Here is a 21,089-nt window from a genome sequence, read left to right on the forward strand (position 1 = left end):
TGGAGGTGAACACCCTTATGGGGAATGTGGAGAGAATCCAGTTAAATGTTGTAACTGTGGAGGTAATCATACTGCAGCTTATGCAGGTTGTGTGGTGAGGAAAGAAGCAACTGAAGTTCAGAAAATTAAAACTGATAAAAAAATTAATTATGCTGAAGCAGTGAAAGAGGTGAAAAGTACGGGAAATGCTAACAAAACAAAGTTAGAAAGGAGAAAGGAGACAGAAGATACTCAAAATAATGTCACGTTAGAAAAACTGATTCCATTTCTAGCATATATCATTAATTGTTCAGAACAAGTAAGGACTAAGACTGAAAAAATAAAAATTATAGTAAAGGCAGCAACAAAATTCTTTAATGTCAAAGATCTGTCATGGGAAAAAGTTCAGGATGAACTTAGATGTGGAGAAGGACCATCTGAAAATGAAGGCCCTCAAATCACTACATAATTCTAATACTACAATGGAACGCTCGAAGTTTAATAGCTAACGGACAGGAATTTAAAGGGTTCATTAACAAATTAAGTATAAAACCAGACATAATATGTATTCAAGAAACATGGCTTAAATCAACATTGCAATTCAGTATTCATGGTTATGCAGTTTTACGTAAAGATAGAATAAATGGAAGTGGAGGAGGAGGATGTGCTATATTTATAAAGGAAAACATAAAATTTATTCAAATGCAAATAAATACGGATCTAGAACTAAATGCGGTTAAAGTTTGGACAAATAATGATGTCATTAAAATAATAAACTATTATAATCCTTGTAAGAAAATAGAGAAAGCAAAACTTGAAACGATCCTTAGACACTGGAGAGGGAAAATAATTTGGTGTGGGGATTTTAATGCACATAGTACTTTGTGGGGAGAACAAGATGATTATAATGGTGGAATCTTAGAAGAATTGATTGAGGAAATAGAAATGGTAGTGTTAAATAATGGTGTAGGCACTAGGGTAGATTTGATAAGAGGTAAAGAATCAGCCATTGATCTGACACTGGTATCACAATCTTTGGCAGATAGTTGTAGCTGGAAAGTATATAAAAATAACACTATAGGAAGTGATCATTACCCAATTTTTGTTGAAGTAGAAATGGATATAGAAGAAGAGCAGGTAGAAAGTCAAGGGAAATGGAGATTTGGGGATACAAATTGGGAAAATTATAAAAGAATAAGTGAAGGGGGTATGGTAAAGATGGATATAAATAAACCAATAAATGATTTAAATTTAGAAATTAGTAATAGTATTGTTCATGCAGCAAAAAAAGTCATTCCTAGAAGTAAAGGGGTTAAAAAGAAGAAGATAGTTCCTTGGTGGACTCTAGAGTGTTCAATGGCAATTAAATCAAGAAACAAGGCCTATAAAAATCTGAAGAAATATATTTGCTTCCAAAATCTAATTAATTATAAGAGAAAACAAGCAGAAGTCAGGAAAATCATAAGAAATGCTAAGAGAGATTATTGGAGAAAATATTGCGAGTCATTGGGGAAAAATACGGCATTAGACAGGGTATGGAATACCATTAAAAAAATGTCAGGTAAATCAAAAGAGTACTTCTTTCCAGTAATAAAAGATAATGGTAACACTATAATAGATAATAAGAATAAAGCTGAATTGTTAGCAAGAGCATTTACTAAGATACATAGTATGGAGAATCTTTAGTAATACTGAAAAAAAAGGACGGGAAACGACATTAAAAAATCACAGTGAGCTGCTGTGTAATGATGAAGATGATGAGAATATTATGAATATGAAATTCTCTTTAATGGAATTAAATAGAGCATTAAAAAATTCTAATAAATCAACACCTGGGGAGGATCAAGTTAATTATATTATGTTGAATAATCTTAGTGAAAAAAGTAAGAAGATATTACTAGAAATGTATAATAAGATATGGGAGGAAGGAATTTTACCGGATAAATGGAAAGAAGCTATAATTATTCCCATTTGTAAACCTGGCAAAGATCCACATTTAGCTGAGAGTTACAGGCCGATAGCATTAACATCATGTATTGGTAAGGTGATGGAAAAGATGGTAAATAACAGATTAATATATTTTCTGGAATCCAAGGAGAAGATTAAACCATATCAGTTTGGGTTTAGGAAAGGAAGAAGTACAATAGATCCTATACTATATTTAGAACATGAAATTAGGAGGGCACAGGTGAATAAAGAGGTCTTAATAGCAATCTTTTTGGATATAGAAAAAGCATATGATATGTTGTGGAAAGAAGGATTATTGATTAAAATAAAACAAATAGGTTTAAGGGGTAAAATTTATAGATGGATAAAAAAAATTTTAACTGGAAGAAATATAAAAGTTAAAATAGGTAGTGAAGTAAGTTCAAAACATCAAATTGAAAACGGTACTCCTCAAGGAAGTATAATAAGTCCTATGTTATTTGTTATAATGATTGATGATATTTTTAGTAAAATAGATAAATATTTTGGAGTATCATTATTTGCAGATGATGGCCTTATCTGGAAAAGGGGGAAAAATCTAACATTTATAAATAAGAAAATGCAAGAGGCAATACATAATGTAGAAGATTGGGCTTTAGAATGGGGTTTTAGAATTTCAATATCTAAATCTAAGTTCATTACTTTTACTAATAGGAAAATAAATACAAATGTAAATCTTAAATTATATGAGAATGATGTAGAAAGCATAGATCAGATTAAATATTTAGGAATTTGGTTTGACAAAAAACTTACGTGGAAGATGCATATAAAAAAAATAATTGAGAAAAGTAAAAAAATCCTAAATATAATGAGATGTTTAAGAGGTAAAGATTGGGGAGCTGATAGGAAGGTATTAAAAACAATATATATAGGACTAATTAGATCAGTAATTGATTACGGATGTATTGTATATAATTCAGCTTCTAATAGTTTACTAAAAGAAATAGATAGAATACAATATCAGGCTTTAAGAACTTGTTGTGGAGCAATGAAAACAACCCCAGTATCAGCTTTACAAGTTGAAATGGGGGAGATGCCACTAGAACTTAGAAGAAAACAACTAGCCATAAATTATTGGGCAAATGTAAAAGGGCATAAGGAAAATTTTCCTCCAAATGTTATGTTACAACCATGTCAGGAAAAAATAAAAAAAAAAGAGAATCAATAGTTTTGGATGGATTATAAATAATGAGATAAGTGAGTTAGGAATAAATCATTATTTAATTAGTCCTGTGATGTGTATTCCAAATACTCCACCTTGGGTAAGTGGAAAACCTGAAGTTGATTTAAACTTATTGGGAAAAGGCAGACAAATAGAAAAAAAAGAGGTGGAAAAGTATATAAATAAAGAATATGCTGAATATTTACAAGTATTTACAGATGCTTCTAAAATGTTAAATGATAAAATTGGAATAGCATTTATAATTCCGGACTTAAACATTATGAAAAATAAAGGAATAACAGATAGAATGACAGTTTATACAGGTGAGCTAGTGGCTATATTAATGGCTCTAGAGTGGTGTGAGGAAACAAGGAAGAAGGAAATATTGATTTGTTCAGATTCAAGCAGTGCATTAATAAGTATCTTAGAACAAAACTCAGAAACGAGACAAGATATCATATTGAATATTAACCAATCAATTTTTAAAATTAAAAAATATGGATCTAGGGTTAAGTTAATTTGGATTCCTGCTCATATTGGGATAGTAGGAAATGAATTGGCGGATCAATTTGCTAAGAGTGCAGCAAAAAGGGATAATGTTGAGGTAAATATCAAAATAAGTAGAAATGAGGTCAAGAATATTAGTAAAATATATTTTAAAAAGAAATGGCAGGAATTATGGGATAGAGAAGAAAAGGCAAGATTTTACTATAACATTCAAAGAAAAGTAGGGGAATGTAGGGAAGGTAATAGGAATAGAAAAGAAGAGGATATTATATCCAGATTAAGGTTTGGGCATACGGGGCTAAATAGTACTTTGAAAATAATTAATAAACATAGTACAGGGTTGTGTAAGTATTGTGGAGAGTCAGAAACAGTGCAGCATATTTTTCTAGATTGTGATAAGTACAATCGGGAAAGAGAGATATTAGTCAGAGAGTTAAAAAGAAATAAAGTAATTTTAGATATTAAAAATCTGCTGCAAAGGTCCTCTGAAGATGTAATATTTAATAGCATTTTTAGTTATCTTAGGAAATCAGGTTTTATGGGAAGATTATAGTGATAGGACATCTAATCTATACTCCAGTCTGGAAGGTGGCGGTAATGCACCTATAAGTTGTTTGCCAACCGCCAAAAAAACCTAAAAGAAGAAGAAGAAGAAGACTCTTGTGCCGGTCCGTCTTCTGTTTTCATCCACTCCATGCTAGTCCTCGTCCTCGCCTTGGAAGATCTATTTTTGTTTTCTCATTTAAGGTATGTCCTGCCTCGTTGAAAGACTTTGTACCTCACTGTTGTTCCTGGGAAGTTCTGCTCTGGTGTTTCCAGTGATCAACTAACCTGAATAGCCGCTCTGAGAAAGCTCAGCTCGATGGCATGGTGCCTCCTGTGATCTGCTAACTGGACTAGCCGCTCTGAGAAAGCTCTGCTCTGTGCCATGCCTTCCAGCTTCGTTGGACTCTCTCTCCAGGCTGTCAGCTCCTGCCTTCACCTGCACCCCTGAGCCTCCGTATTTCTGCATCTCTGGTTACATCTCCCATCAATCATCTACCCTTCAATAAACCTCTCAAACTTTTGTCCCGTGTGTGTGTTCTGAGTTCATCGTTAAACAAATCCTGACAGTCTGTAGCCAAAATTTGGAAGAAGAATGTCTTCAGGATGAAATGAAAGCGAAACTTTTCGGTAGGTTTTTCTTTTTTATAATGTAGAATTTGCCGGAACATTTGTTTACCCGATCAGAGTGGCGGAGTGACACAACACACTTAAAGTGCTCACTGTTGCAAAGCCCACTTATTTTATGCAACTTTGGTCTTATTTTTTTCGCTTGTAAATTTCATGAGTTGTGGGTTGTAGTTTATTTTGGGCTTGTTTCTGAAAGTGAAGTCGATTGTTTGGGGTCTAAACTAAGTGACGCAGAAATATCCCTCCGCCTCATAACACGCTGCAGCTCATTGTGACAGCAGCAGAGAGAAAACCCAGAAAGAGCCACTCTGACCGTGTTTTCTGCATTTTACGGTTGCAATAACTGATAACTGCTGAAAGTAGATTAGGCGGTGCAGATCACCATATTAAGCAGAAATTTGTTCTAAAGATGAGTTTTATATTTATCTTATAACATTGCAGAACCCAACCTATAAACCATACTTTAATGTTTATTTGTTGTCTTTTTGTTTCTAAAATGTAAAATTAGTAATTTAAATTTAAATGCTTAAAACCATGTCTATCTTTGTTTAAGGGGTTAAAAAATCAGTTTGGCATGAAAACGGATATTTATTTACAAGGGGACAGATAGGGCATTGGGACTTGCTCTACAGTCGATCCCGCGACCTGACGTCACAACCTGGGAGGTGGCAGTACTGTTCTTCACCAAGATGGCAGCCCCCGTAAAAAGGCCTTCAAATGAAAATTACTCTTAATTAAAAAAGCTTATCATTTATTGAACAGTATATAATAATTTTATACTTAAAGTACTTTCAGCAGTTATAATTCTAATTTTGAGCGGACTTCTCCTTTAATTCATTTGGAATTTCCAAAGGAGACAGAAACTTACAATCTAGTTGTTACCCACTTCCTTCTCTTAGGCATTGCAGTTTTTGTCTAATCAAAGGTTCACAAAGACATTCTTTTATCACACCAACAAACCCCTCCTGATTAGGCTGTAGATCTGTGGGGGCAGAATCCATGGCTTCAAGCTGTCATCAATTCTTAAGGTGCCCATGCAGTACGGCTAATTTATTACTCAAAGGGGTCCAGCCAAATGGCCTAAAAGCCATAAACCAGCTTCCAAAACATCCTGTAAGCTGCGTGCTTTTCTTTGTCCTGAAAGATGAGACCCTGTTTTTCTCAACACTAGTTATAATATACACTATGGGACAGAGATAACCTTAGTGTAGCTTTTAAAACTATCCTAGATTCAATTGGTTTTGCTCAAAATGTGCATAAACCGGCGCACTCTTGGCTCCATACTTTAGACCTTGTGCTGACATATGGCATTGATTGTGAAGAATTAACAGTATTTCCTCACATCCTTGTCCTATCTGATCATTTTTAATAACATTTGAGTTTAATCTAACTGAGTTCTCCACCCCCAAAAGAGGGTTCCATTATAGTAGATCTTTATCGGACAATGCTGCATCAAACTTTAAAAAGTCTGTCCCCCTCTTAATATCGTCAGTATTGCAGAAATACCCTGCAGATAGCAGCAATGTTGTTTCTTCCAATTCACAAATAGATGTCTTTGTAAACGGTATGACTTCGTCATTGCGTTCTGCATTAGACAATGTAGCTCCTTTGAAAAAGAAGGTGATTATTCACAGGAAGCTGGCTCCTTGGTTTAATTCAGAGCTGCGTTCCTTGAAGCACAATGTTAGGAAATTGGAGAGAAAATGGCGCTCTACACACCAAGAGGAATCCTACCTAATCTGGAGGGACAGTCTATTGTTGTATAACAAGACCCTTCGCAGAGATAGAGCAGCATATTTTTCATCATTAATTGAGGAGAATAAGAATAATCCTAGATTTCTCTTCAGTACAGTTGCCAAACTTACACAGTGTCATAGCTCTGTTGATCCATCCATTCCCTTAGCTCTTAGCAGTAATGATTTTATGGGATTCTTCATAAATAAAATTGATTCCATTAAAAATAAAATAATTGGCATCCTCTCAAACATGATTACCTCGTCCTCAGTAAGTGAGGCAGCATTGGAGGAATCTTTAGAACCTGCGCAGTGTCTGAACTGTTTAAAAGCAGTAGAGCTTTCTGAGCTATCTAAAATTTTAGTTTCATCTAAACCTTCTACCTGTATGTTAGACCCAATCCCAACCAAGTTGTTTAAGGAGGTATTCCCTCTGAACAGTGGTCCTATTTTAGACATGATTAATCTATCCTTGGTAAATGGATATGTACCACAGGCTTTTAAAGTAGCTGTTATTAAACCTTTACTTAAGAAACCATCTCTTGATCAAGATAAGTTAGTAAATTACAGACCTATATCTAATCTTCTTTTCTTATCTAAAATTCTTGAGAAAGTAGTTGCTAATCAACTATGTGAACATTTACAAAGTAATGACCTACTTGAGGAGTTTCAGTCAGGCTTTAGAGCTCATCATTGCACTGAAACAGCTCTGGTGAAGGTCACTAATGACATTCTCATGGCCTCAGATAATGGACTTGTGTCTATACTTGTCCTGTTAGATCTCAGTGCTGCATTTGATACAGTTGATCACAATATTCTCCTACAAAGACTTGAGCATACTGTAGGGATTAAGGGAAAAGCATTAGGCTGGTTTAAATCTTATCTGTCAGACAGATTCCAGTTTGTTCATGTTAATAATAAATCTTCCTCAAACTCTAGGGTCACCTGTGGAGTACCACAGGGTTCAGTCCTTGGACCAATTCTATTTACTATATATATGCTTCTGATTGGCAAAATCATCAGACAGCATGGGATTAATTTCCACTGTTATGCTGATGACACTCAGCTATATTTATCCATAAATCCTGATGAATCCAATCAGTTACTTCGACTGCAGTCATGTCTTGATGACATCAAAAGCTGGATGACTTTAAATTTCCTGCATTTAAATTCTGACAAGACAGAAGTTGCAATCTTTGGGCCAGAGTCTTCAAAAAATAAAGTTCTTAATCAATCACTTAATCTGGATGGCATTAACTTGGCCTCTGGTAATAAAGTTAAAAATCTTGGTGTTGTTTTCGACCAAGACATGTCATTTAAATCCCATATTAAACAGGTTTCCAGAGTTTCCTTTTTTCACCTCAGGAATATCGCCAAAATTAGAAACATTCTGTCCAGGGGTGATGCTGAAAAACTAGTCCATGCATTTGTTACTTCAACGCTGGACTATTGTAATTCTTTACTATCAGGAAGTCCACAAAATGCAGTTCGAAGTCTTCAGCTGATCCAAAATGCTGCCGCAAGAGTTCTGATGAAAATCAACAAGAGGGATCATATTTCTCAAATTTTAGCTTCCCTTCATTGGCTTCCTGTTAAATCAAGAATAGAATTTAAAATTCTCCTTCTAACCTATAAAGCCCTTAATAATCAAGCTCCACCATATATCAGAGCTCTGATTACCCCGTATATTCCTAACAGAGCACTTCGCTCTCAGACTGCAGGTCTGCTGGTGGTTCCTAGAGTCTCTAAAAGTAGAATGGGAGGCAGATCCTTCAGCTATTAGGCTCCTCTCCTGTGGAACCAACTCCCAGTTTTGGTCCGTGAGGCAGACACCCCGTCTACTTTTAAGACTAATCGTAAAACTTTCCTTTTTAACAAAGCTTATAGTTAGAGTGGCTCATGTTACCCTGAGCTACCTCTATAGTTGTGCTGTGATAGGCATAGGCTACTGGAGGACATCAGGGTCTAATTTTCTCACTCTACTGATTTCTACTGTTCTCCAGTTTTGCATTGTATTACATTGAAATGACTGTCGTCATTTCAGCTTTTAACTTTTTGCTCTCTCTTTTTTTCTTCATAGTAGGTACACCTGGTCTGGCGTTCTGTTAACTGTGACATCATCCAGAGAAGACGGCTCACCCACTACTACCATCTAATGTAGAACAGATTACTGGATCAATGTGTGCTTCTGTGCTTTTTTGTCTCTCTTGTTGTGTCTCTGCTCTGTCTTCTGTAACCCCAGTCGGTCGAGGCAGATGACCGTTCATACTGAGCCCGGTTCTGCCGGAGGTTTTCCTTCCCATTAATGGGGAGTTTTTCTTCCCACTGTCGCTTCATGCTTGCTCAGTATGAGGGATTGCAGCAAAGTCATGTACTATGCAGACAACTCTCCCTGTGGCTCTACGGTTCCCCAGGAGTGAATGCTGCTTGTCGGGACTTTGATGCAATCAACTGGTTTCCTTATATAGGACATTTTTGACCAATCTGTATAATCTGACCCAATCTGTATATAAATAAAATTGAATTGAATTGAATTGGTTGTTTGGGCTTCATCTCACTTACAAATCATTTTTAACTATACATAAAAATGACCCCTCTTACTTTTACTGGAAGTGACCAGACTGGGTAAAATTACTTGTAATTTATCAAAGAAAATAGGAGGCTCAAGTTTTCATTTAGTAAAAGAGAGTCATGACTTAATGTAACAGATAACGGGGTTACGTTACTTCCAATATAACACAGTGTGTCACTACAACTGCATCAATAAAGCAGCTTTAATTCAGAGCATGCTCTCTGCTGCAGGAGTTTACCAGTGGGTGACTTAGTTTAGCACTTTACTTCTTTAGTGGTATAATACCTGGAGTATACTCTACCTGACTGCTATCTGCAGTGTGGGACCCCTATTTAAATTTACTATGTGTATTTTAGTTTGATATATTGCTGGAGGAGAATATTTTTGTTACAACCATTTTATAGCCAGTTCTAGCTTGTTAATATGCAATAATTATCAAGTTCAAAAACGTTTAGTTTATTTTTATTGTTGTTCTATTATAAACATTGAGTAAAATAATAATCATCATCACATCTACATAATTATAATGTAATTGATTATATATTAAATGGTAAATGTAAATGGCTTGTACTTGTATAGCGCTTTTAACTAGTCTTGACAACCTCCAAAGCACTTCACACTACAGTCAGTCATTCACCCATTCACACACACATTCACACCCTGACGGTGGTGTTATGTAAGTATCTAGAGCTGCCCTGGGCGAGTCTGACAGAGGCGAGGCTGCCATGCACCGGCACCACTGTGCCCTCTGACCACCGCCAGCAGGCAATGTGTGTGAAGTGTCTTGCCCAAGGACACAACGACAGAGACAGTCAGTGCGGGGGATCGAACCGGCAACCCGCCAATTGCAAGATGAACTCCCTAACCTCTGTGCCACGTCGCCCCAATTATATTATTACATAGTCTTTACTCTTGACTCACTTGTGCCACCACACACTAAAATGGCAGATTAGTGGACAATGTTTTCAGATTTATACTCTGTTCATTATTTATTCATTTTTAAGTATTTTATATACGACACTTGAACTCAGAATTTCTCTAACAGGAAAATCGTCCAATTGCTTTGACATTTTATAAGTACAAAAAGTAACTGAATAGTTACTTTATCAAGTGCTTTATGAGAAAATTCTGGAGCAAAGGCCTCCTGTGTTTACAAGCCAGACCTATCACAGTGTTTCCCGCAGCGCTATCTTGGCGAGGCGGTTGCCAGATAAGGTCCAGGCTGCTACCTGTGGTGAATGGATGGTGCCATGAATAACCTGCCTAGGAAGACTGTTGGGTTATCTCTACCTTGGAGAAGTGACTTGTACACACTCACATCACTCTCCCCTCAAAATATGTGAGGATAACCTTAATGTTGTGACAGACTGCAGGTCCCAGCTTCCAACACAGTTTGTGGTGACCGCCCAAATAGATATTATATAAGAGTAGACCCCGCAGTGACTGTGTCGGCACAAAAATTACAGCCGCCATCTTGGGGCGGTTGACCTGCTACCCTAACCTGCTGGTTTAAGCTGAACAGACAAAGGACGCCTCAGCACTGTGTGGCATATTTTTGTTTGAATCAAAGGTCTACTGATATCAGGGCTCGAGGGATAACCTGTCAACACTAAGATGAACAGACATTGTTTGGGTAGAAAATCCCTATATAAAACTAATTCTATTATAAAATATATGATGTTCAGTTCTATTAATTGTTTGATTTTTTCAATATTCCTCTATTTCAGTGGTCCTGCATTTAGTGTATTTCTGCTGAAGAGCGGTATGTCCTCACAGACAAGTTTAGACAGTGATATATATATATATATATATATATATATATATATATATATATATATATAGATAGATAGATAGATAGATAGATAGATAGATAGATAGATAGATAGATAGATAGATAGATAGATAGATATAGATGTTTAAATGTGTTCCTGTATATAGTAATAGGAAAAATGATTAACATTTATGAGTGGCTGTGTTTTGCAAAATACATCTTTAAAAATTTGTTCAAAATTCAGCAAGTTATAGTTGATTAAAATTGATTCACATTACACTGAACATGGCTGTCGACAACCCCCCTAAATCTCGTCAGCGCCCACAAGCGAAAGCTGTCGATGCGGGGTCTACTCTTTATATTATGTCTATGACCGCCCCGGTGGGAACCTTATCTCGTTGCCATGGAAGCGATTTTAAAAGGTGAAGATGCTCTTTCTTCTTTTCTGGCAGTGTGCCTACTGAGAAGACATACAACATCAGGCTGGGTTTGCCCCACGTGGCCTGGGTCAATGGGGGTAAAATCCGCCCTTATTGCCTCAAACAGGTGTAATTAAGTATAAATTATGCTGATACCAGACGTTACCAAAAAAAGTGTTTTTTCTACAATCACTTGTGATCACAGGAGCCAGTGATCACAGAGTTTGACAAGCTGCGCTTATACTCATCAATTCTGGGGTAGTGATGCATAAGAAGTGCTACATTTCCTATAGGACCCCTTTTAAGACTATTAGTGGGCTAAAAGCAAAGCTGAAAGTAATCATTCAATCTGCGCCACCACAAAGAAAACATGTTCAGAGAACAACTTCAAACTATTTTACGCACCAGAGAGCCCTCTAGACCTATAGGAGTTTTGTCTGGTTACGCCGGAGACTGAGATGAGAAACCTGTCACTGTGAAAGGTGATGACAATGGTTATAAACTGTAACAGGCTAGAAGTGCATGGAGCTGAAAAGAGGGAAAACGTGAGCAGCTGGATCATGGGTAAAGACGCACCATGAACCCCTGTGTGCTTTAAGTGTTGAACCTGAGGGAAAAAGGTCAGACCGTATAGGCTTGATGAAACTCCTGATTCACCAATGAGGTAATATATCTACACTGTTAAACAAACTCATAGATTAATGGTAATTGGGGATATTTTCATTGCCTGGATGTGAATCTGATCATTCAGATTTTGCCTTTTATAATCAACCACAATATTTCCTTGTAAAAATCAGGGAAAAAGATTGTTTTGTAGTGTTGAGCTGTTTCTGAAGAACTTCTGTTTGCAAAGCAACCATATTTCCCCTTTTTAAAATTATATTCTTAACTCAGCATTATTTATACAATCTAAAATCCTAGTAATTCAAAACAGAATACAAAGTTAAAGCCAGCAGAATGTAAAATAAAAGGCAGATCCACAAAAACAAACAATAAAAACCTCAAACGCTAAAATTTCAAACTGTGTTTTAAGAGAACATTAAACCCACAAAGTGAAATGGCCATTCTGATATGTAAACATTTTTGAATCCAGAGTTTAGTGCAACAACAGAGAAGATGTTGTTACCTACAAGCAATCTTCATTTCTGAATGGCTATTAAAAACTGATCTGCAGACCTGAGCAAACAAGAGGGAGCGTGCATATGAAGCAGATCTGACATACTGGAAAGTAAGGCCATGAAAACATTTAAAAACAAATAAAATAATTTTAAAATCAATCCCAATGTGAACCATTTACCAATGAATTACTGCTAACTGGAGAAATGTGCTCTCATTTTCCGGTAGCAGTTCAGAGAAGAGCAGCAGCATTTTAGATCAGCTGCAGTCAAGCCACTGGAGTTTTATTAAGTCCAGAGTAAAGTGCAGTGCAGCAATCTAAGCAAGTTGTAATTAAAGCATAGATAGAAATATTAAATGAGCTGTCTCAGTTTGAAAAACTGGACTAGACCACAGATTTTAACTGAGCATTAAAGTTAAAATTATTCTCTAGTGTTACACTCAGGTCTGCAGCAGTCAGTGTCAGAAACTGACTTTAAGGTCCCAGGTCAACACTGATGTTAGAGGTATCAAGGAGCCCACACAACATAAACTTTTCAAAGGTTTATTTTTAGAGCAACTACTTTCCTTTTGTCATAAAAGTGTCATAGAAGTCTAACTGTCTTCTGCCTAAAAGAGAAGGCTAAACACTGTTTTCTTATAACTGACTCCTGAGGGACGAAGTGAAGAGGAAGAGGTCAAGAATGGAGCGTTAGAGCAGTGTGCTTGCACTCAGAATAGGATGCAAGTACCCGGTTCGATCCCCAGTGCCTGCACTCTGGGTCCCTGAGCAAGACCCTTAACGCCAGATTGCTCCCCGGGTGCCACACATGGCAGCCCACTGCTCCCCAAGGGTGATGGGTTAAAAGCAGAAAACAAATTTCGTTGTAATGTATGTTTCAATGACAATAAAGATGATATTACTATTACTATTACTAAAATTTGAGAGGTCTGACCATGTGTTGCATATGAAGTCAGTGAAATGCATGTGTCACACAGTTAATGTGTGAGAGTTGAGAGCCCTGCTAATTACTGACCAATACCCATGTCTGAATATCACCAGTACATTCCATACTCAGCTAGCTTAGCTTCAACACAAAGAGAGTGGTGGTATATTTTTCTATTCTTTACCAAAAATAGTTTCAAAACATCTTGACCTGCTTTCTGTACAAAGTAATAGTCACAAAGATGAATGTTTCTCAAGGCGCAAGCCTGTAGAACACTTTTAGCTTGAACATTAGCTGTTTTTCTATCTTACGGACTGAAACGCTGCTTTTCCCGGAGAAACTACATCAAAGATAATGAAAGGTACGAGCAATCACTCCCTAATGTAATTCACATACAAATTTGACAAAGAAGGGATGTCTCACTCTGATTAAATATAAAAAAAAAAACTTTTTAACTATTTTTAGCGTGGATTTACTTTGAATAATTTTAAACTATTAACTTATTTATTATATTATTTATGTAATTTATTCACACCATGAATTTATTGTTCTCTTTTAACAAAATCCAGGACACTGTTCATTTGTTCACAATTTTTCTTGATCTCGATTGGTCTTATACCAAAAGCTGCAGCAGAGCTGACCTAAATGAGCTGAAGATTTAGAAATATGAATGGTTGAAATTGTCCAAAGTATGAAGGAAGAAGTTAAAGGGCCAAAAACATCCAGAACCGACTTGAATAATGAACAATAAACAGGATGTCAATAGTGTTGAATCAGCATCACTTAATGAAGACATCTGGACTCACCGAGCCTTTCTGCAGTTCCTCACAGCTGGAATCAGTCTCAGTCGTCCTGCTGCTGATGTGTTGTACTTCTCCAGGTCCAACTCATCCAGAACCTCCTCTGACATCTGCAGCATGTAGGCCAGAGCTGAGCACTGGATCATAGAGAGCTTCTCTGATCTGTTCTCTGATTTCAGGAACTTTTGGATCTCCTGATAAACAAAGAGGTCCTTCATCTCCATCAGACAGTGGAGGATGTTGATTTTTCCGTCTGGAGAGATTTCATTAGTGTTCATCTCCTTCAGGTTGTAGATGACTCTCTGGATGGTTTCTGGACTGTTCTCTGTCTGACCCAGCAGGCCTCCTAAGAGTCTCTGGTTGGACTCCACAGAGAGGCCATGAAGGAAGCAAGCAAACAGGTCCAGGTGGCCATTTTCACTGAGGAGGGATTTCTCCATGATTCTCTTCAGGAAGTCATCCAGAGATGTTTTACTGTATTTTTGTCCAAGGAAGTTCTCCATCACCTCTGTGTTCCTGCTGGTGAAGCAGTGGAACATGTAGACTGCAGCCAGAAACTCCTGAATGCTCAGATGAACAAAGCAGTAGACTGCTTTCTGGAACATCACACTCTCTCTCTTGAAGATCTCTGTACAAACTCCTGAGTACACCGAGGCCTCTGTGACATCCAGACCACACTGCTCCAGGTCTTCTTGGTAGAACATGATGTTTCCTTTCTCCAGATGTTCTAACGCCAGGCTCCCCAGCTTCAGGAGAACTTCCCTGTCAGTCTCCATCAGCTCCTGTGGACCCCTCACATGTCCTCCATGGTACTTGTTCTTCTTCCTCCTGGTCTGGACCAGCAGGAAGTGAGAGTACATGTCAGTCATGGTCTTGGGCAGCTCTCCTCTCTGCTCTGTGGTCAACATGTCCTCCAGAACCGTAGCAGTGATCCAACAGAAGACTGGGATTCCACACATGATGTGGAGGCTCCTGGAGGTCTTGATGTGGAAGATGATTCTGCTGGACAGCTCTTCATCACTGAACCTCCTCCTGAAGTACTCCTCCTTCTGGGCGTTGGTGAAGCCTCGTACCTCTGTTACCCTGGCAACACATGAAGGAGGGATCTGATTGGCCGCTGCAGGTCTGGAGGTGATCCAGACCAGAGCCGAGGGAAGCAGGTTCCCCTTGATGAGGTTTGTCAGCAGAACGTCGACTGATGACTTCTGTGTGACGTCAGAAACCAGCCGACTGTGGTTGAAGTCCAGAGAAAGTCTGCTTTCATCCAGGCCGTCAAAGATGAAGAGAAGTTTCTGGGCAGCCAGCTGCTCTGCTGGGAGCTTCTGGAGGGTTGGATGGAAAACATGGAGCAGCGTGAGAAGACTGTGCTGCTCACCTCTGATCAGGTTCAGCTCCCTGAACGACAGCAGAACCACCACACGGACATCTTGGTTCTCCAAGCCCTCGGCCCAGTCCAGAGTGAACTTCTGCACTGAGAAGGTTTTTCCAACACCAGCGACGCCGTTGGTCAGAACCACTCTGATGAGTCCATGTTGGTCAGGTAAGGCTTTAAAGATGTCGTGGCACCTGATTGGAGAGTCAAGGAGGTTCTGGATCCTGGAAGCTCTCTCCAGCTGCTTCACCTCATGTTGGGTATTAACCTCTTCACTCTGTCCCTCTGTGATGTAGAGATCAGTGTAGATCCTGTTGAGGAGGGTTCTACTTCCTTGTTCATCACTTCCTTCAGTCACACATTCACATCTCCTCCTCAGACTGATCTTATGTTCCTCTAGAACCTCCTGCAGACCAACATCTGCTGGATCAGAGAAGAAAAGACAACTGAAGGAAAAATCTGATTTAGTGATGAAGTTGGAACAGAAACATCTGGAACAGGAGGTGTTATCATTAGGTCTCTTAGTTAGGCGCCCGCATGCAGCGCAGGGCCTACTGCTCTTCGCCTAATAAGGGTTTCTTTATTTTTATAGTTTATTTTTCTTCCATCACCATTAATACAGCCCGAACTGTAGGGTCTACCCCCACAAACTATACATCGAAACGTGCGTCTCGACGCCGCAAAGTGTGCTATTTGTAGTTCACGCCATTTAAAGTTAGCGTGGTGACAGAATTAACCAAAAACCACTTCTTCAACACAGCAAACTCAGCAAAGCTGAGCCTGGCACTGGTGTTTGGTACAGTAGGTTAGATGTTGGGCTGGCACTCCAAAGGTTGTAGGTTTGCAACCTGCTGGAGGCCCCCAAAATATTTTTATTTTATTTTTTTACAAAAAGGACTTTATTTACCATGTTTTGTGACAGTTTGTATTCAGACTTTTTAAGAAAACATTAAAGTATTTTATGTATTGTTTATTAATTTATTTTATATTAATACATAACCTCCTCCTTTTCCTGTCAAATCCTGCCACAAGCATTTCGCTGGCTCTCCTAATAATTGAAAACTTTGTAATGTAATGAGAGGTCAGGGACATCCTCCATTGGGACAGAATGGCACCTTTTGACACCCACTGCATTGGCTGTGATGAATGTAGGAATCTGAATTTCGCACAGTCACTTCCTCTTAACAATTTTAAATTTTCCAGTGATTATCAGCCATGAGTCACTTTTCTGTCCCATTTTGGATTTCACATGCTTTCCTATTGGCCCTTGGACTCCAACAGGACCTGGCAGGATGCCCAGACATGACCCCCCCCCCCCCCCCACCAATACAGCACCACCCACCTGTGGGAAATGACGCTACACACCATTCTGGTCAAATGTTGAGTTCTGGGCCCAGATTTGGTGAGGCTTAGTTGCTAAAGGAGGCCGATCTGAGCCATGGCCTTTGGTGAGCTTTGGTGACATTAAGTATTGGCACCCAGTACAGGATTTGGACCAAACTAACAGAGTACCATCACCCGGTCATACTGGACACAACCATGTTAGCGGCTAATGGTTAGCATATTGCTAACCGGAAGTAGCTCTAGGAAGGTCTCACCAAATTCTGCTTCACAGAGTTTGTACATCCCTTAGTAGTTTGTAATGACTTTTACATTTTTATTCACATATTTAATTTTTTCATGCTACATTGAAGTATTTAATCATGTTTTAATAAAACCAATTTTCCATGCTGCTTCGATGCAGACCTTCTCCTATCGGCTGCTTTTGATGAAGACAAATCTTCATCAAATTTCCTGGCGAAAAAATTAACCAAAACCACTTCTTCAACACATTTGATCTCTCCATAATTCAGAGCTGTGCATGGCACTGCTCTTTGGTACAGTGGGTTAGGTGTTTGGCTGCCAATCAAGAGGTTGTGGGATCAATACCTGGTGTGGCAATTTCAGAGTTTTACATTTTTACCCAACATTTAATTTTCCTTTGGGTTTAAATCAGGGCTTTGAACCGACTTGTTTTCCCAATCGGTTTGTTTCGAACAGAAAAGGAATTATAACGTTTCCGGTTCTGAGTTCCACCAATAAATTGACGTTCCCGAACCGGTTAGAACAAAAAAATACTGTTCCCGGAACGGTTAATTTTGTTCCTTTTGTTTGACAAATATAGCTATTGATATTGTGTTTGGAATGAGCGTTTTACTTAACGATTGATCGTAATTTACCTCTTATTTAAGATGTGTAGCTCTAGTGGAGACACCGCTCTCTCTCCATTCAGTCAGCGAATGTGTGATGTGATGTCACACAGGAAGTGAACCTCAGCCGTCATGGTAACGTGCGCTAACCTGACTCCGCCAGCTGTATGTCGCTCTGCCTAGCTTCACTCACATACATCTGGGACACCTCCATAGGTGGTGTCCTTTATTGAAGGCTGGGCCTTATCAAAAATCCTTGCATATGATTGGATAAGCCACTTGTCTGTCATCTTTATCGACGTGCTATTTCAACCATTACACCGAAGCCAACCCGTGACGCTGTGAGAGCGACGCAGGAATAAAAAACTTTTTTTTTTTATGTGTTTGCAGCTAGTGGCACGCGTTTTATTGACAGTGAGCTGACAGGAATAGGGGGGAAGACAGGTGGCAAAGCGCCGCAGGTTGGAGTCGATCCCGGGCCGACCGTGTTGAGGACTAAAGGCCTCCTAACATGGTTTGGGCTAACCACTAACCGACAAGATGTCCGCTGTGGACGCGCCCCGGAAAACAAAACTTGCCAAATCCGGTCGGGAGAAGGGCGAAAACATCGTTTCCACCAACAAAAGCCTTCAGAGGCGTTCTCTGATGTTCTTTTAATGAAACAATATTAGGTAGATTAGACAACAAGGAAGAAATAGCAGCATCAATGTTAACGCTTGCTTCCTCGACGAGCCGCCATTGCTATCAAAACTGTCTCACGTCATGGTCGCGTCTCCACTACGTCACATCTATGAAACTCCAGCCCTGCGTCCTGATTGGCCAGACAATAAAATTGTTTGGAGAAATCATTTTCTATTGGCGATGTCCCAGATGGATGTGAGTGAAGCTAGGCGGAGCAACATACAGCTGGCGGAGTCAGGTTAAACGTGCGCAGGAAAATAATTACTTTTTTTTTAGTTAATTAGGCAACAAAAACTTTGAGGAACGAAATAAAACCGGTATTAACCGGTTACCATTATTTTTAAATAAGTGTTCCAGTTCCAGAACATAAAAAATAATAATGTTTCCGGTTTCGTTTCTGTTCCCTGTAAAATACAAAAAGTTCCCGGTTTTCGTTTTCGTTCCTTGAACCGATTCAAAGCCCTGGTTTAGTAAGTATTTTTGAATTTAAATCAATACACTTCACCATTTTTGATGCCTTTAAAAATGTTATTTACATATTTGATTTTTAACCTCTTCAACACAATTGACCTCTCCATAATTCGGAATTGAGCATGGCACTGGTTTTTGGTACAGTGAGCTAGGTGTTTGGCTGCCAGGTAAGAGGTCACAGGATCGTCACCCGGGACGGCAATTTCAGTGTATTACATTTTCACCCAATATTTATTTTCCCTTTGGCTTTAAAAAAACATTTTTCTATTTAAATCAATACAGCTCACCATTTATTCATGCCTTTAACATGTTTATTCACATATTTAATTTTTTCATGCTACTTTGAAGTATTTAATCATGTTTTAATAACACCAATTTTCCATGCTGCTTCGATGCGAACCTTCTCCTGTCGGCTGCTTTTGATGAAGACAAATCCTTTAAATCCTTAAAAAAAATATATATATATATATATATATATATATATATATATGGATATAGCATATAGTGAATGGCAGGGCAAAAACAAATGGAGTTCTCGCCGTAAAGCAAGACCGACTGTCGCGAGACTTCTGAGCCTGTGGGTGCGGGCCAAGGGCTCCTGCAATTGCAAGTACGGTATTTTCTCCACAGACTACCAGGGCGGCCGAGAAAACCTTTGTTCGACCTGAAATGACTCATTTAATCATCCAAAACGGTATGGAACACATTAATTAACTGAAAAATGTTGCATAGTATGCCTTTAAGGAGATGTTCAGTTTTAATGCTTTTAGCACAAAGGGCTGAAAACAGAACCACTTCAAAGCAAACCCAATAGGTTGTTGAATTTCCAAATCCCAACTAAAGACGTGGAATTGGTTCAACAGAGACGATACAAGGAAGTTCTGATTGGAGATGTTCAGTCTCACCTGGAGCACAGCTGCTCTGATTGGCTGCCAGCAGTCCATCTCCTGTTCTGGGTCTTTCTCCACACTGGGGGCAGGAGGAGGGTCCTGATGGAGCAGACTGGACCCAGTATGACCTGATGCACTGTCTGCAGAACCAGTGTCCACAGCTGGTAGAGACCGGATCCATCAGGACCTTCTGACACAAAGCACAACAGGACCGCTGCTCCTCCACACCAACGCTGCTCCTCTTCCTCCCTCTGTGAAGACATTTCTTTATCAGTGAAAAAGTTCACTACCAACAGGGTGGGGCTGTCCTCCTGAAGATGGAGATGTCCATGAAAGTCCACCACAAACAGCGGACAAGAAGCTTGGTCAGAACAGAACCTCAGCTTTGCTTTCTCTTCATGGAAGCCAAATGAGTGCAAATACATAACTTAATGGTGCCATGACATCACCATATAAACCATTTCATGTAGTTGCTATTGCTGCATATGTAGCTTTTCCAAAGAATTTCATTTAAAAGAATAACAATCTAAATCCAAAGGCTTTAAACTGGCGGCATAATTCGATAAAGTGAGACCGAAATACAAACACACATAGACCGTGGTACGGTGGGGGAGCTCCCTATGGTGCACCGTGACACAGGAATATGCTGCTGGGATCCAGTAATTCACCACAGTACTGAAGCAGAGAAGGAGAACTAGCTGCCAGCATACCTGTAACACAATTACATTATGTAGCCGTCTGCCAAACACAAACTTGCTTTTCTTACATTAACGAGCATTTAGAAATTAAATAAACTTATGGGTAACAACACCATTGTGGTTGCAACCTTCCGTGTTGGTGCAGACATTTTTTAATCAGTTTATTTGAAAACCATGACTTGAATTCAATCCATTTTCCATCACGCTTGTCCCTGTTGGGGTCCTGAGGGGTGTTGGTCGGGGTAGACCCTGGACAGGTAGACTTGAATTCCCCTTACAGTAAATTATTTTCAGTGAAGTCCCCATAAACTCTTGTGTGTTTGCTTGATGGTTTGCTGTGATTGGAGGATATGAATTACGTAGAAAGATAAACTGTTTTCTGATCTGACCGTTTTAGAGCAAAGCAGCAAAGCTGACCACCCTTGAAAGGGTGCTTTGGTACTCATCAGTGCACATCAGACCATAAAATGCCCCCAAAACCTCAGAAAAAGGAAATTTATTGTCAGGCCCCTCTAACACTCATCAGTCACTTGGTAGAGCTGCTGCTGTATCTCACAACTCTCTGGGTTTGCTATAAATCACATAACCTGGCTGGACAGAAGATAACAGAACCCATCACAAGCAAAAAGATCAGCCTAAAGCTT

At 38.9% G+C, this 21,089-nt stretch overlaps 1 protein-coding gene across 3 annotated transcripts in view; it reads right to left on the reverse strand.

The window, feature by feature from the left end:
- Positions 1-21,089, reverse strand: part of LOC105922822 (NACHT, LRR and PYD domains-containing protein 12-like) — a 52,385-nt gene that overhangs the window by 24,402 nt on the left and 6,894 nt on the right. For 2 of the 3 annotated variants that reach the window (XM_036125333.1, XM_036125334.1), the window contains exons 4-5: positions 19,763-19,998; positions 14,151-15,939 (exon numbers count right to left, since the gene is read on the reverse strand). In XM_036125333.1, the coding sequence (XP_035981226.1) occupies positions 14,151-15,939; positions 19,763-19,998 (2,025 nt within the window). The remainder of the gene's footprint in view (positions 1-14,150; positions 15,940-19,762; positions 19,999-21,089) is intronic. The other variant, XM_036125332.1, reaches the window with a different exon arrangement.

Source organism: Fundulus heteroclitus, chromosome 21 (assembly GCF_011125445.2).
Source record: "Fundulus heteroclitus isolate FHET01 chromosome 21, MU-UCD_Fhet_4.1, whole genome shotgun sequence".
NCBI lineage: Eukaryota > Metazoa > Chordata > Actinopteri > Cyprinodontiformes > Fundulidae > Fundulus > Fundulus heteroclitus.